At 33.7% G+C, this 17832-nt stretch overlaps 1 protein-coding gene across 1 annotated transcript; it reads right to left on the bottom strand.

The window, feature by feature from the left end:
- Positions 1–1048: 1048 nt before the first annotated feature.
- On the bottom strand, positions 1049–16605 carry LOC132097005 (immunoglobulin lambda-1 light chain-like). The gene is made up of 6 exons (XM_059502669.1): positions 16539–16605; positions 15856–16175; positions 3230–3266; positions 2313–2624; positions 1968–2072; positions 1049–1215 (listed from the first exon to the last, which is right to left on the bottom strand). Exons 1-6 carry the CDS (start codon positions 16585–16587, stop codon positions 1049–1051), a joined length of 990 nt encoding a protein of 329 aa, XP_059358652.1. The 5' UTR covers positions 16588–16605.
- Between the last annotated feature and the right edge of the window lie 1227 nt (positions 16606–17832).

Here is a 17832-nt window from a genome sequence, read left to right as displayed (position 1 = left end):
AATCTCTACAATATGCACCTATCACAAAGCCTCAAATATGCAGGATGATGGCAGATTGTATTCTTCTTTTGTTGTGCATTAAAACAATTACTTTTTTTTTTATTAAATGTGAGTCTTTATGCATGAGTTTTTACCGCCTGAAGGCGTGGGGAGCGGAAACCCCAGCTGAGAGTCAGTTTGTGCTCTCACGGTTAGTGCAACCTCCTCACCCACAAATAACAGCTTCGATCAACAAAGACAAACATCCTGCAGCCGCTAATAAATTATCAGCCAATCATGCTGTGGTTAAACTGCTGCATGTTGTCTTTCCAGTAAGCACCTCCGCCTGCGGTGTGTACATACCCAACCACATTTTCCTACCGCAGCAGTTTCAATCAGCATCTTGATGTTTTCACATTCAAGTATGTTTTCACATTTGTGTATTAAACTTAATTAATGCATCAAAACTGATAAGGGAAATTAACTATATAGTAAACTATATGGAGATGTAAGGTGTAATTGTTGTTTTAAGTAATAAATTATCTGTAGTAAAATAGTACATTTTAGCCAGTAATTTAGCAGACATAATAGACCATTTAATATTATTATAATATTATTTTTATTGTATTTATATGAAATACTGGCATCTAATTAAATATTTATCTGATGCATGCTGTATTTTATTGGTATTTTGATTTGTTGATGATGCCTGGGATAATATAATAATGTTGTTATATAATAATTTCATTTTATTTTTAAGATCTCTTACAGTCATGATTTTATAAAAGAGTATTCATAATTGAAAAAGTGCATTTGTAGAAAATTCATTTTACTACACATGTAAAGATAACATTTATTTAATGAGCAGATTTTATTCGACAAAATCGGAGAATGCAACAAAAGCATTACAATGGGAGAACAAAACATTTTAAATTTGGGTACATTATAATTTTTTTTTTAATCAAAATATTTCATTTTAAAGATGCAAAAATAAATTGTGCAAAGCAGATCTACAACAAATTTAAAAGCCATACATTTGCGCAGAGATAATATTGCTGAGGATATGCATCTATTCTTTATTTAGCGAAAGAGTCTCTGAGCTTTTTTTGTCTTTCTTTCCAGCATTTCTCTGTAATAGAAATATAGACACAATGCAAAAAAATAAACCGTTCTTCATGAGCATGACTCCATATGCATAGACAAACAGGGACATGCTTGGAATTTGCTCTGAATCTCCTGTAATAGAGAAAAAATAAATCAGTTGTTAATGATGTATGTTAATTTTATTCATACTGTATACAGGTAGCAAGCGTAACACATTACATTACATTTTTGATAAAACACAGGTAACAGTTTATGTGAATTAAATGTTTTGGCATGAAGCTTTTTCTTTTCTATTTGGTCCCTTAAGGTACAGTGTCAATAAAAGGTAACACTTTACAATAAGGTTCATTAGTTAACTAGTTTACATGAACTAAGATTGAACAATACTTCTGCAGCATTTATTAATCTTAGTTTTGTTTGTTTTTTTAATTTCAGTGTTTACTAATGCATTATTAAAAAAACCAAGTTGTGCTTGTTAACATTAGTTAATGCACTATAAATTAACAATGAACGACTATTTTTATTTACCAACATTAACAAAGATGAGTAAATACTGTAATAAACATATTTCTCATTGTTTGTTTATGTTAGTTAATACATTAACTAAAGTGAACAAATGACATCTTAATTGTAAAGTGTTACCCAATAAAACTGTAAAATAGGATCAATCAGATCATAATGGTTCAGTGACTCTATAATAATAACAGTCGGCATAAAAAACATGCACAAATGATTATACTCTTAATTTAACTGATCCAGGCAAAAAAGTATTTATTTAAAAGTTGGCTTGGAGATTTTGAAATACAATAATTGTTACAAGTCCTTCCAATTGTATTTTTATCCAAATGTATATACATTAATCAATAATTTTTTTATTTATTCACCTGATATTTGCATTATTTTGGGCTCCTTGGTGCTGTATATAGGACATCCTGGTATCTGAACATCAGCTTTATCAGGTTTAGATTCCTCTGCTGGCTTACTGTTTTCTAAAATATAACAATACATTGACAATAATTAAATAAATAAATATATATATATATTCTTATATATATTTCATCCATATGTTAACTGTAATGTTTAATTCAGATAAATATAAAACATTTTATACATAATAGGGAATCTTTTTTTATAAGGAAACCTGAAAATTTTATGTTTTTATAATTAAAATGTATTTCCACATAATTTAACCCATATGACTGTAGTAAATCAAAGTTTCTTCAAATTACCTATCTTCATTTCAAGATCCTGAGATTTTCCTTCATGGATAACAGTGCATTTGTAGTCGTCGTTTTTGACCTTCTCTTTATCCATAATCAACATACTTGTCACAGAGACCTCTGAACCTTCATTATTTTGCTCCACAGTGTTTCCCCCTGGATCATTCCATTGTCCTCCATCTTTTTTTTTCCACTCAAATTTCACCAAGTTAGGAAACATGCCTCTAGCCTTGCATAACATTGTCTGTTTGCCATGTTTGTCTTTTTTTGATGGTAGGTATCCAGACAACTTTGGTGGCTTGATTTGGTCATTTCCTTTTTCTTAAGAGAAACACATATTGAACATAGCTTCAGTGATTAATTAGGAAAAAAGCAAAAAGAGAAAGACTGACAAAGTTTTGACTTCGAAATTATACAACTTTATGTGTTTGAAGAAATTCTGACACTCTTTCCTACCTGTTACAATCAGCCGTGTTTCAGATCCAAATCTTTTGATCCAGCTCACCCAGATTAAGTCTATTACAAATACTTCTGAATAATGCTAAATCTATAATTGATTTAGACCACTGTTCCTGATGGTCTGCATTATTTTAAAGGGACAGTTCACACAAAAATGAAAATTCTATCATCGCCCTCATGACGTTCAAAATCTATATGAGTTTATTCTTCTTTATACTTCTACAGGTTTAGAATGATATGAGTGTCAGTAAATGATGGCAGATTTTTCATTTTGGGTGAACTATGACTATGACATATTTTCTCCTTCATTATGCAAACAAGCAGACTAATGAAGCAGCCTGGAACTGCTATTCTAGCTATTCTTCTCTCTGTCTCCAGCTCAATTACACAGGTAATTAGTGTGAAATTAAGTTTACAATGTTTGAAAATCGGCTTAGAGGACCTTAATTATATAAAATGTTTCTTACCAGTCACATAAAGTCTTGTACCCGTACCGAACTCTTTCTTGTTCCCACAGTCATTTGTTCTTGAACAAAAAGGTATACAGCTTGTGTTGTTGCTTCATGTTGTAGAATATCCCTGTAGACTCTTTATATTGACTAAGAAAGAAAAAAAACGAATAATAATCTTGATTTTGGTCACTGAAGTGCTTAACACTTTTAATTAACTTCTTCATTGAACAAATCCAGCAATAACATTCTGTGCAGTGTCATATAACTCTATTACCAGTAGGGCTACAATAGTTTATTTACAGGTCTTCTGACACTCACTCAGGGCTAGTACCACTGTCAGTGTTCTGTGTGGTCAGTGGCCAAGGGGACCCTCTAAACTTTTCGTAAAAATGTTAATTAATTTTAAAATGAATTCAAGTGAATGCCTTGTGTCTGCTTATATTAGTAGCTAAATTCTGTACATTTCTTGAATGCTACAGCTTACGGTTTTTCAACACCACATTTGTCCTTCATCAGTCACTATATCAACCCTAACCCATTTTAAACCTTGTGCTTCTTTTCCCAAGTACTCAGGATCGGCAAACACTCTTTACTATTAATGAAATTCATTTTTTCAATGTTTATGTTTTTATACATAAAACTAGTGGCTTGTGGTTTCAGAATTAAGCAGGAAGCCTGCTGAGTTTTTGCACAAGATGATAATGTTTATAACCATCTGAGACCCAGCAGGCACAGTAATACACTGCCCATTCCTCATCTTTCAGTTCAGATATTTTCAGAGCCAAATTTGACGGTTTCCTTACTATTGTAAATGATTCAGGACCATCATCATTGTCTGTGGTTCTACTTGAAATTCCTCCTTCTTAAGGTTTGTCCCTCTTTTAATCGATACCAGTAAATGTAGTCCCTGCAGTCTGAAGGATAATTACAGTCTGTAACAACTGTCTTATCCACAGATTTAGTTGATGACATTTCCTGTTGCAGCTTCACATCTCCATCCACTGCAACAAAATAAAAGTCTTGTCATAAAAGCAGTTGTTGCCCTACAGTATATGTAAGATATTGTCACAGTGTCTGGGTTGTGTTCCCTGGGTTTCCACTAAGTGTCCTCAGTTCCCACGGTGTTTATTCATGCCCGTCAGTTCGTGCCCTTGCCTTGTCTTCTTGTTTAGTTTAGTTTATGTTTTGTTTGGATATTCTGGTTTTGACCCTGCCTGGACTGTTTACCCCTGTGGATTACCCTTTAATAAATGACTTACCTGCAAATTGGTTCCCTCTCCTGTGTTATCTGTAACACCGAACGTGACAGATATAGTATAGATGTAATAATGTTGAAAAGACTCACCTTAACATAAAAGGTAAATAAGAAACAAAAAACATAACTGCATTTGAAGACTCATGATGGTTGAGAGTGTCTGGAGAGCTTCTGTCTTCATTCTGGCATGAGGGGAGGTCATATGAGAGGTTTATGATATTAAGTTTCCGGCCTTCATGCTAACCTGAGTTTGTTTTGTGGTTCATGATTCATGAGATGTGACAGATTCTACAACTTCTTATAAAATTAGCATAATGTGGTTTTGATGTTTTAGGAAGAAGTCTCTTATGCTCAACAAGGCTGCACTTGAGCAAAAAAGCAGTAAAATTAGTAATTTTGAGATATTCATACTATTTAGAATAATTGTTTTGTATTTGAATATTTATTTTTTTCCTTTTTTCCCCTGTGATGGCAAAGCCGAATTTTCAGCAAATCAACACATTAGAATGATTTCTGACAGTTCTGACAATTCCACAGTTTTGCCATTAAAGATTAAAATAGAAAATAGTTATTTTTAATTGTATATAAATGCATAAATGCATTCTTGGTGAACATGATAGACTTCTTTCAGGAACATTACAAATGTTAATTATTACAACCACCAGTGTACGTAAATACGTAAAATCTTTCTTTATATGTGCAAAATGTTATTTCACCAACAAGAGTTTGCTTCTGAGTTTGTATTGAGGTTCATGATTAGGATGACAGCTCAGGCTCAGAGCCCCTTATTCAAAAACAGTAAATTGAATCTGGTCAAATTGTTTATTTCTCTGCATTCAGTAACAACTTCTGCATTCAAGATATATATTTTGTAGTTTCATGTATTCCCTGAATTAAACCCATTGCCTTGGTGTTATTAGCACCATGCTCTACTGTTTGAACTACAGTAGTACATTAATGTTTATATAAAGATCAGAGAAAGGGCTGTGGTTTCTGATCAAGACAGGAACCCTTCAGTTTTTGTGCAAAGCTTCAGTCTTTATATTTACTGTGCTGATTGAGTTGTAATCCCAGCATGCACAGTAATACATCGCTGAATGCTCTTTTTTCAGCTTGGTGATTTTTAAAGCAAAATGATCTGCTGCTTTCTTTTCTGATTTGAACTCATCACCAGCATCATTCCCTTTTGTGGATCCATCATTAATGTCAGCATACAGAATTCTCTTGAGTGTTTCTCCATCTTTCTGCTGATACCAGTGGATGTAGTCCCAGCAGCTTACATGTAATTGACAATCTATAATGGCTAACTTTTCCACTGCTTTGGTCAGTGAGATTTTCTGTTGCAGCTTCACGGCTCCATCCACTATACCTTAAATATATTTGTGCAAGGTAATTATAAAAGTATATTAACACTAACATTTTCTGGGTAAAAAGCATTTAATGGGTAACAGAGTGAAGATATGAAGATAAAATGGCCAAACATCAAAACACATACCTTTACATATAAGGAGAATAAACAGCAAAAAGCTTAGTTGTAGCTGAAGTCTCATAATGGCAGACTGGTATGCTTCTGACTTGCTGGGATGGCAGTGGAATTAATTTCTATGAGCAGCAAACAGGAAGTTGTTTTGTTATTGAGTTCCTGTCCTTCTGTTATTCTGAGTTTGTGTTGATACAGCTCCACACTATGTTTGAGTCTTTTTCTTTTTTGGTTCAAGGCAGTTTTTTAATATTACATTGTGACAAAAGGTACAGTTGGTACTGCTCAAATGGAGCAAGCCTACGAAAACTTTTTCATTTAGATGAAAAAAAAAAAACATTTTAACTTGAAAATGTTTAAATGCAACAAACACGAAGATTAAATTTCTTGTGTTTTGAAATGCATTTTTAAAAGTATTTTCCCATCATTTCATCACTCAGATATCCTTATTTGTGCAATGACCTGCAGATAATCGCTTATTTCAGAACTACAGCGATATGTTTCATATAACAGATATTAGAATATATGTAAGAAGTAGAAGAGGCATTGCACAAAATAATGTCAAAAATCTGACATTAAAATGTGACAATATAATAATAATAATAATTCATTCTGCGAAGTTTCATTCTGTGAAAGCTTTAAAAAAAACTGGTTAATCTTCCAGGGCAATATGCATTATTGATTGTTCTGTAAATCTGTGTAGTGAAAAAAATAAAATAAAAAATTGCAACAAATATTTTAGAACTAAAGTGCTCTAAAATTGCAAGGAGCCACTTGGAATTGCTCTGTTTATTTTATCATGAGTTTTTGTGTGGGGCTTCAGTTTTTAGACTCACTGTGCTGCCTGAGAACCAGCATGCACAGTAATACATCGCTGAATGCTCCTTTTTCAGCTTGGTGATTTTCAAAGCAAAATGATCTGCTGCTTTCTTTTCTGATTTTATGGATTCAAAACCAACATCATTTTTTGCAGATCCATCATTAATGTCAGCATACAGAATTCTCTTGAGTGTTTCTCCATCTTTCTGCTGATACCAGTGGATGTAGTACCGGCAGCTTACATGTAATTGACAATCTATAATGGCTAACTTTTCCTCTGCTTTGGTCAGTGAGATTTTCTGTTGCAGCTTCACAGCTCCATCCACTGCAGATAACAAGTCACAAATCAGATTTTCTTTTCATAGAGCCTATAGACTATTAGGTTAGATGCATACTAACAGTTATTTAAAACACTAGTTGTATAACACAAATCAGGCTACACGATAAAATACTCACCTTTGCATATGAACTGAATAAACAGGAATAATGAAAGCATCAGAGGAGCATTCATAGCATTCATGGTGGCAAAGAAAAGTCTTCTTCTGTGTTTCCTCTGTAATGAAGGTGGATTTAATTTCAGTCAGCAACAAACAGGAAGTTGCAATGCTATTGCGTTTTCTACCCTCATGCTAATTGAGTTATAGATGTGACGTGATCTTAACCTCTAAATTTACCTTAAGTTTATTCTTTTCCATCAAGGATTTATGCATTTAAATGATGAATTTTATAATTTCTACTACTTTTGAATCAGCCTGTTAGTTTGCAATGAGTGTGATTTCAAATGTTGTTTAGACTGCCTCAGCACCGAAGAAACAAGTAGCTATATAAACATAATTTAAATATACATATAAATATATTTGGATGTGTGGTTAAATTTATTTGTGATAAATCTGTGATACACAAAGTGAAATTAAAGACATAACCAAACATTTCTGGCTATTGGTGGTCTAGATACACTTTTCAAGTCTCAGAAGTGTTGCATAATCCATAAGACCATTTAACACTCCTCAGCTTGAAGAAACTTTTGTACTCGTTGTATTTATTTGTTTGCTGTTCATGAATTCCCTTTTGCTTGTTGAAGGGAACAGAAAAGGCCTGCATGTTTTCACTACATTTCATAAATATCATTCTACCCTGTATTTTTGGTTTTGTTATCTGCAATCACATTTGCTACCCTAAACAGTAATATATTGTGGTTCTTCTCAGAGAGTACCTGTGAGACAGTCAATGGTTATGTAAGATTATATATGGTTCATAAAGTTTCCTGTACACTTCTTAACAATATTTAGCAGAAATATTTCAGTTACACCTTGATGTTGTCATTTCCTGAGGTGGAGCTCTAATAAATGTCAATGTGCTTTTGAAGTGATGCAATTTGCAAGGCACGTTGGATGAAGTATTAAAAAAAATAAAATGATACTTTTCTATTATACTTGACTGATTTTGATATCTCATCTGAATTCTCTTCAATTTATTATTAGTCATTAAGTAATTTAGTACAATAGCACCATCCACTGTTAGAGAGCTGCATGTTAAGCAGCTGTTCAAATATCATAAACATAGCAAATTATTTGCAAGTTCTTCAAGAAAAAGTCACTCCCAAAACAGCTGCTTTGAGTAAACTATTTTTTTTCAATACTATTACGGATAAATCTGTAACCATCAGCTACATTGTTCTCTACTATAGAAGAGGAAGAATTGTGCAATTCCGATTCCAAAAAAGTTAGGACACTGTACAAGTTGTGAGTAAAAAAGGAATGGAATAATTTACAAATCTCATAAACTTATATTTTATTCACAATAGAATATAAATAACATATCAAATGTTGAAAGTGAGACAATTTGAAATGTCATGCCAAATATTGGCTCATTTTGGATTTCATGAGAGCTACACATTCCAAAAAAGTTGGGACAGGTAGCAATAAGAGGCCGGAAAAGTTAAATGTACATACAAGGAACAGCTGGAGGACCAATTTGAACTTATTAGGTTAATCGGCAACATGATTGGGTATAAAAAGAGCCTCTCAGAGTGGCAGTGTCTCTCAGAAGTTAAGATGGGCAGATGATCACCAATTCCCCCAAAGCTGAAAGGAGTTTCTCAGAGAAAAATTGCAAAGAATTTGGAGTTATCATCATCTACAGAGCATAATATAATCCAAACCATACTGGATGCCTGTGATCTTCGGGCCCTTAGACGGCACTGCATCACATACAGGAATGTTACTGTAATGGAAATCAGAACATGGGCTCAGCAATACTTCCAGAAAACATTGTCGGTGAACAGAATCCACCGGGCCATTCACCGTTCCCGGATAAAACTCTATAGGTAAAAAAAAGACATATCTAACCATGATTCAGAAGCGCAGGCATTTTCTCTGGGCCAAGGCTCATTTAAAATGGGCCATGGCAAAGTGGAAAACTGTTCTGTGATCAGACAAAGCAAAATTTGAAGTTCTTTTTGGTAAACTGGGTGGCCATGTCATCCAGACTAAAGAGGACAAAGACAACCCAAGCTGTTATCAGCGCTCAGTTCAGAAGTCTGCATCTCTGATGGTATGGGGTTGCATGAGTGCGTGTGGCATGGGCAGCTTACACATCTGGAAAGCCACCATCAATGCTGAAAGGTATATCCAAGTTCTAGGACAACATATGCTCCCATCCAGACGTCGTCTCTTTCAGGGAAGACCTTGCATTTTCCAACATGACAATGTCAGACCACATACTGCATCAATTACAGCATCTTCTGCGTAGAAGAAGGATCCGGGTACTGAAATGGCCAGCCTGCAGTCCAGATCTTTCTTCCATAGAAAACATTTGGCACATCATAAAGAGGAAGATGCAAAAAAGACCTAAGACAGTTGAGCAACTAGAAGCCTGTATTAGACAAGAATGGGACAACATTCCTATTCCTAAACTTGAGCAACTTGTCTCCTCAGTCCCCAGACGTTTGCAGACTGTTATAAAAAGAAGAGGGGATGCCACACAGTGGTAAACATGGCCTTGTCCCAACTTTTTGAGATGTGCTGATGCCATGAAATTTAAAATTAACTTATTTTTCCCTTAAAATTATACATTTTCTCAGTTTAAACCTTTGATATTTCATCTATGTTGTATTCTGAATAAAATAAATTTGAAACTTCCACCTCATTGCATTCTGTTTTTATTCACAAGTTGTACAGTTCTTTGGAATCAGGTTTGTATAAACTTGTTAAATCATCTAAACCATCATGTATGTTAGACCCTATTCCGTTGACGCTCCTAAAAGGTGCTTCCAAAAGTCATAGATCCTCTTCTGACTATCATTAATTCATCATTGTCATTAGGATATATCCCCAAAACCTTCAAACTTGAAAAAAGCTGTTAAAGCTGTCTTAAGTGATTTAGGTAAATAGCGTGTTTATTAGAGTTCACAAAGTCTAGAAACATTTAATAGGCTATTTAAAATGTTTTCATTAAATAATGAGCACAAACATCAACATCACAATTAAAAGATGTCGAATGTCTCCCCTGCTGCTGTTGTTGTTAACAGCTTTGATGATGAAAGCAGGTTTTTGCCACGATTTCCTCTCAGAGTTAGCACTGTGTTGTCTTCACTCCATTGCACGCAGTAATATGAGCCTGCATCACTGAACTCCAGTGCTGAGATAGTCAGTGTCACTAAATCAGCGTTCACCGATCCAGAATATCTACTGGGGACACCCAGATCACTTTTGCTTGTTTTCGATCCAGCTTCGAAATACATTAATCTTTGGAAAGCTTGATCTTTGAGTCTGTACCAGTGGAGAGCATTGGACTGAAGCTTCGATGAACCCACGTCGCATTGGATTCGAGCAGTTCTACCCCTTACCTTAATCATCGAAGCTGTTAGATATCTAGGTTCTCCATTTGAGCAATCTAAAACTATAAGAGAAACCATTAAAATGCAATAATTGTGTTCACACAATGATCAGGCAAAGACTGTATAGCCTTCTATGTACAACGGCTTTTCAAATGTTTAATTAAATAAGAGTTAGCATTAAACAGAAGCCTACAAATGGCCCTGCCATCTTAGCAGTAACCTTAGCAACATTAGCTAACATACACCGCTGGAGCGTTTTCTGTTAGCCTACAACACATAGTGAATTGAGGCAAATTACAGTAGGCCTACTGTAATTGTTTATGACTTTATAACATACTATGTATTACAAGTAGACCAATAAATGCTGTTTTGCTTCAGAAGTTTGAAAGATCTGGATATGCCAGTTATGCGAGATGAACCTCAAGAGGAAAAAAAAAAAATATATATATATATATAAAAAAATCACTGAATAATTGTTAACTGAAATATGTTCATAATTATAACAGAAATCTCACCTATTAAAACTACTATCAACCCAAATGGTATCATTCCAGACAGTGCCATGTCTACATCTGTCGTCTAGGAGTCTGAAGAATTATGAAGTGCATCTGCCAATCAGAAGCTAATGATAATGGCCTTGTGGTTTCCTCTTTGCACTTATATCTCGTCGTCATCACTAACACAAGAAGGTTTTTCAAACAAACTAAAACAAAGCTGTATAAATTATGGATGATGGGAATCAACACTCATTTAACACTTGTAATTTTAAAGCACAATTTAACCCTGCTAAAAACCTTCTGAGCAGATGCAAACAGCTCTTCTTCAGCGGCGCTATATGCATTCAAATAATGGTAAACAGGTGAAGAATTTTGAGTGAAATATTGTTCAAAAACATTCAATAATATTATGATATAATAATTAGGAATATATTGTGTGCTTCACAGTGTGTCTGTGTATTTAGTGTTACTGCTAAATTGGTCACAGAGATAAAATCAAGAGTCAAAGTCATCCTTTATTTTGTAATATAAATTGTAAAATCTACTTATATGATTCTTTATTCATGCATTTGTTCAAATGCCATCATCCAGCCATCCTGTACATACACAGCCTAAATTGTATTAAAATGACAATTTACAGTAAGTACAGTTTATAGTTCATGTATAGGATGTGAGTAAATCTGCTCACTGTGGCTGCTTGAGTCCCAGTAGGTGCAGAAGTAAACAGCAGAATGAATCTTCTGAGTGTCACCCAGTTTTAGATCATAAGGCTTTGTTTTGTCCACGGAGAAATCATTTGCTTGAGGGTTATTGTTATTACGGGTGACATCACCTCTTTGACTGATATAGAGTAGCCTCGATGGGGCTACACCATCTTTCATTTGGTACCAATGGATATAGCTCCGACCCGTCACATTGCAGGGCAGATACACAGTTTTCCCCTCTGCCTTAAGCAAAGCCTTTTGACCTCGACCGAAACTCACTCCCAGAACTGCTGCTTTTATTAAACAAAACTCGTTACATTATAAAATCAATACATTTAAATATTTTTAGAGTCTACATTTTTAATAAATGCCACTTACCTGGCATCTCTAAGAGAATAACAATATAAATGTATAAAAACATCATTAATATAGTGATTTCTTTTCTGCTTAGTGAAATGCTTTCTATCAGGTTACACACTGCTTTTGTATGAACTGCAAAAATGGGGTGCTGATGTCATTTCCTGAAATGGAGTTACCTTAGAAGCAATTTAGCATGAGCCTTTTACACTAATTGAGTTTAAAATTACTTTATAAAGTATAGCAAGAAGTACTTTATAAAGTATAGCAATATAAAATATGGAGTTTCCTATATTATCCCCATATATAAGATATATGTTTATTATTAGAAAGATGCATCTTTTTCTGTAAATATCATTATGTGAATGATACCAATGCTTAAGGTTATTTTAATTAATGTACATTTTTAGTGAGATAAAAAAACTGATATGTACTGTATTTTGTCCAGTATTAACCATGATAGTAATGTTTAGCATCCAGTATGTATCCTTTTTTAGTTTAGTTTTGTTTTTCTATAATAGTTATTTTATAATATGTTTTCTGTAAAATGTGAGAATTGCAAGTGTCCAATTGCTTTTAGTGCCACTATATTGAATTTTCCAGGATCTGATTTATGCTTTATTAATTAATATCAACCTATTTTATTTTACCTATTTCATCGCCTTCAAGCTTTTAATCTTATTTAATTTCATCATGGATCATTATGAGAAAAACTATTTTATCAACATCGTTCACTCAGATATGTAAGACATGAATATTGTTCATAAAGTTTCCTGTACACTTCTTAACAATATTTTGTAGATCCCACTGCAGAAAATTGTTCAGTACCCTGATGTCATTTCCTGAGGTGGAGCTCTGATAAATGTCAATGCTCTTTTAATATGTGGTTTGATTTGTTCAACAATCAGAACAAATTATTTAAAAAAAACTTTTTGGTAAAATGCAACTTATTAGAATTAATTAAATTTTTAATTTAACTTGGATAGAGCTTTAATACTTAAAAAAATATGATCTTTTCCAGCTCAATAGCACCATCCATTGTTGGAGATCTGCATGTTAAAAAAGCAACTGTTCAAATATTGGAGATATTTAAAAATTTAATGCAGAAAAAATAAAGCATCCCTGTTGCATTGCTCTTCAAGATGCATGTTGGACGAATAATAGTGGAGGTGGAAATTAGGTTTATACCCATGAAAAGTCACATTATGTCACATTTATATTTAGAAGAGTAAAATCTAATGAATGCTCTCAATATCCTTAAGTTAATGTACAGTATGTGTGTGGATGTTTTCACTGTGGTTGTTTGAGTCCCAGTAGGCACAGAAGTAAACGGCAGCATGAATCAGTTTTGTGTTGCTCAGTTTTAGGTTATAAAGCTGTGTTCGGTCCACGGTGAAGTCATTTGCTTGGGGATTGTTGGTATCATGAATAAAGCTGCCAACTGCACTGATATACAGGAGTCTTGATGGGGCTTCTCCTTCTCTCTTCTGGTATCAATGGATATTATTCCAAGGTTGCAAACCGGTCACATTGCAGGGCAGATATGAAGTTTTGCCCACTGCTTTGACCAAAATCTGTTGACCTTGTTCCAAAATCACTCCAACAACAGCTGCTACAATTAAATATAACAGTTTTTTTTTTTATGAAAATTTCAAAGGCTTAATTTCAAATGGTACCTACCTGAAATCTCTGAGAGGAGGAAAATATACATGTATGCAAACATCATTCATCTAGCTGAGAAAGATGTTTGGAGTAATGCTCTGTTTTACTGTTGTACACAGCTGAGCCGTGTAGACATTCAAATACAGTTTGCTGATGTCATTTCCTGAGATGGAGGTTTCAGCGCATAATATGTCTTTCCTATTGCTCTGTTTTAATCATAACATTTTAAAAATAATGCCCTTTCATAGATCTAAAATAATTGAGTAACTGATTTGTTCCATCATCTGTTTTCACACTCTTTTTACACAGTATTTTTCAAAACATATCCTGTACCTTAAAATGCTGTAATACTTTTAATATTAGCAGTGTAGAATGTTTTCAGAAGTTTTAAATGATGGAAGGTATTTAGGCTTAAACAATCATTTACCGTTGGAAAAAAAACAGGCATGAAGGAAAGGCCTCCAACATAGTAGGTTGTGTCATGTTTTGTAAAAATCATTATCATTTTCACAGCAATATCATTTCCATTACTTTTTACACTGTACAAAATTGCCAGGAATTTACAGGATTAAAGAGTTTTACAATAAATTATTGTAGTCAGTAATTTACTGTGAAATCAATACATGGTGGCCCATTTTCTTACAAATTACAGTGAATGAATGGCAGAATTATGCTAACATCACAGTAATTTACTGCTCTTGTTTTACTGTGAATTCACATTATAAAGTTTTCTGTGACTGTTAGAAATGTAATTGTTTTCTGTAATTATTTTGAAGTCACCATAATGGTGATCAGTTATTATTAATTGTTTGGGATCTGGGACCTTGTATATTCATGTTCAGATTTCTTATTTAGCCATGTCAGAAGTGTAACAAATAAAAATATTTGTCAAAATGATGACATAGAATATAAAATAAGCTAATTGCCTGACTAAGTTTGTCAGATTGTTCTTAACACAGACATGAGGATTTTATTTCAGCATTATTTAAGCATGAATATTAATCAGTAACTTATTTTATATTCATAACTGTTGGTGGATGGATCTTTCGTAATAGTGAAGCAACTGCTGAGATACGTCTTTGAAATATGTGATATCAATACTCAACATAATTAAACACAACAATTGTAACTCAACAAAAACAACATTTACAGCATAAACCACATTACAGAAATACACAACGGAAATGGCTAAAAGTGAACCAAAAACAAGTTCAATAGCACAAATAAAATAATCAAGAACTAAAAAGAAATCTCTACAGCATTGTCTATTCATGCTGCATTGCATGCTGGGTGCCTTCATAGCATGCACTGTAGAAACACAGTATGCTGTTTATTACTTTGAAAGAAATGCAATTATTAACCTGCAGTATACTTTAGCTTCGCACAAAATATTTTACCAGTGTTTGATAACATTCTAAGGTGATATTTTTATTTATTTATTTGTAACCAAGTCCATAAGGTTTTCCATAAAACTTTATTATTGTCAAAAATGTTGATTATGGAGGAAGTGATGCCAAAACTGTAATCTGAATGTACATAAGTAAATAAAACGAAACACAAATTCGTCGTCATATTTTCTAATTAAGATTAACAGTTTTGTAACGAATGGAAAATGGAAATGTAATTCTTGTCCCCATAAATTTCACTAATTAAGATTGAGATCTGGAACTGTGACAAGTAAAAATTAAAACAAAATCTATCAATTCAATGCATTTTAGAAAAGTTAGAATACTGCATAACGTAATTATTGTAATTTTGTTCCATATAAAAAAAAATGTAAAATAACTTTTGATAGCCAAAGAGACCGTTTTAGCCTTTTGTCAACAGTGTATCTAAAAATAGTGTTTAGGGTTCTTTCTTCTGAGACGCTTTTGGAACATTTAACATCATTTCTTAATAAAATATTTATAACCAAAAGCAACATCACAATTATATTATGTCTAATGTCTCCTCCTTGCTGCTGTTCCATATAAATGCCCTTTGGTGATGAAAGCAGGTTTTTGTAATGATTTCCTCTCATAGTTAGCACTGTGTTGTCTCCACTCCAGTACACGCAGTAATATGAGCCAGAATCACTGGGATCCAGTTTTGAGATTGTGAGAGTCAGTGTCACCTTCTCCGCAACGTTCACCGATCCACTTATTTTACGGAGGTCATCGTCTTTTTTGAATGTTTTCGATCCAGCTTCGACATACATTAATCTTTGGACAGCTTGATCCTTGAGGCTGTACCAGTGGATAGCGTTGGACGTAAACGTTGCTAAATTCGTTTGGCATTTGATTAGAGCAGCTTTACTCTTGGCCTTAATCATCACAGGTTCAGGATACGTTATTTGTCCATTTAGACAATCTAAAACCATAAAAGAAACCATTAAAATTCGCTGAGTGTCAATACATACAATGAAGCATTAAAGAGCCCAAAAGCTCACGAACAGCAGTTGCTCCCTCCTGAGTAAAGCAGTTGTATGCTGCTCGAGTGTTTTCTCTTAAGACTTGTTAACTATATTTACGCTTAGTACAAGTAGGTCTATGCAACAACAACAAAACGTTTTTGTTTAAAACGTTTTCAAGATAGCTTGTGCGAGACGAACCTCGAGAGAAAAACTGAACATACCACGAAATAGCTAAGTGGAAATGCCTTTTAAAAATCTGTGAATAATATTGAGCAATTGTGATTGTATTGTATTAATAATTATAACAGAAAAAGTCTCACCTATTAAAACTACTATCAACCCAAATGTTATCATTCCAAACAGTGCCATGTCTACATCTGTCGTCTTGGAGTCTGAAGAATTATGAAGTGCATCTGCCAATCAGAAGCTAATGATAATGGTCTTGTGGTTTCCTCTTTGCGCATATCTCGTCGTTTTTACATAGGCTGAATAAATCTATGTAAATGATGGATGATGGGCAAAAGACATTTAAAACGTGTAATTTTAAAGCGCAATTAAACCCTGATTAAAATCTTCTCCAGACCAGTAATCAATCAAAACTGCTCTTCCTCAGCAGTGCTATGGATTCAAATAATGGTAAACAGCTGAAGATGTTTTGAGTAAAATTCTGATCAACATTCAACAATAGCACTATGATATATTTAATAAGTGCTATTGCTAAACTGGTCGAAACGATAAATAGACTAATTTTTTTTTGTGCTTTATTTTGTAACATATGCCTAAATTGTAAAATCTATTTATATGGTACTATACAGTGGGGCTCGAAAGTTTGGGCACCCCTTGCAGAATCTGTGAAAATGTGAGTAATTTTCAAAAAATAAGAGAGATCATACTAAATGCATGTTATTTTTTATTTAGTACTGTCCTGAGTAAGATATTGTACATAAAAGATGTTAACATTTAGTCCAAAAGACAAAAAAAATGCTGAAATTATTAAAATAACTCCACTCAAAAGTTTGGGAACCCTTGGTTCTCAATACTGTGTGCTGTTACCTGATGATCCACGACTGTCTTTCTGTTTTGTGATGGTTGTGCATGAGTCCCTTGTTTGTTCTGAACAGTTAAACTGAGCAGATTCTTCAGTTTTCCAGCATCTTTGCATATTTGAACCCTTTCCAGCAGTGACTTTATGATTTTGAGATACATCTTTTCACACTAAGGACAATTGAGGCACTCAAACACTGCTATTAAAAAAGATTCAAACATTCACTGATGCTCCAGAAGGAAACAAGATGCATTAAGATTTGGGAGTGAAAACTTTTGAACATGATGAAGATGGCCAAATTTGTCTTATTTTGTTGAATATTTTTTTCCCATTTAGTTCTGCCCTTCGTAAGCAACAGAATATACTTGTACTTTTCCCGGTACACAAATTAAGTACAATTTACCTTGATCTTCAAATTCCAAAAGTTTTCACCCCCAGCTCTTAATGTATCGTGTTTCCTTCTGGAGCATCAGTGAATGTTTGAATCTTTTTAAATAGTTGTGTTTGAGTGCCTCAAATGTCCTCAGTGTGAAAATATGTATCTCAAAATCATACAGTCACTGCTGGAA

Source organism: Carassius carassius, chromosome 20 (assembly GCF_963082965.1).
Source record: "Carassius carassius chromosome 20, fCarCar2.1, whole genome shotgun sequence".
Classification (NCBI taxonomy): Eukaryota; Metazoa; Chordata; class Actinopteri; order Cypriniformes; family Cyprinidae; genus Carassius; species Carassius carassius.
The sequence above is the reverse complement of the archived record's forward strand: the minus strand, read 5'-3'. Positions and strand labels throughout refer to the sequence as shown.

What these genes read in the sequence shown, in the direction of transcription:
- LOC132097005 (XM_059502669.1), bottom strand. Translation starts at nt 16,587, where the DNA reads ATGGCACTGTTTGGAATGATAACATTTGGGTTGATAGTAGTTTTAATA. An exon ending in ACTGGAGTGGAGACAACACA is followed by an intron (nt 3,267 to 15,855) that starts GTGCTAACTATG and finishes TGTGGGAACAAG; the next exon opens with AAAGAGTTCGGTACGGGTAC. An exon ending in TACAAGACTTTATGTGACTG is followed by an intron (nt 2,625 to 3,229) that starts GTAAGAAACATT and finishes GTTTCTCTTAAG; the next exon opens with AAAAAGGAAATGACCAAATC.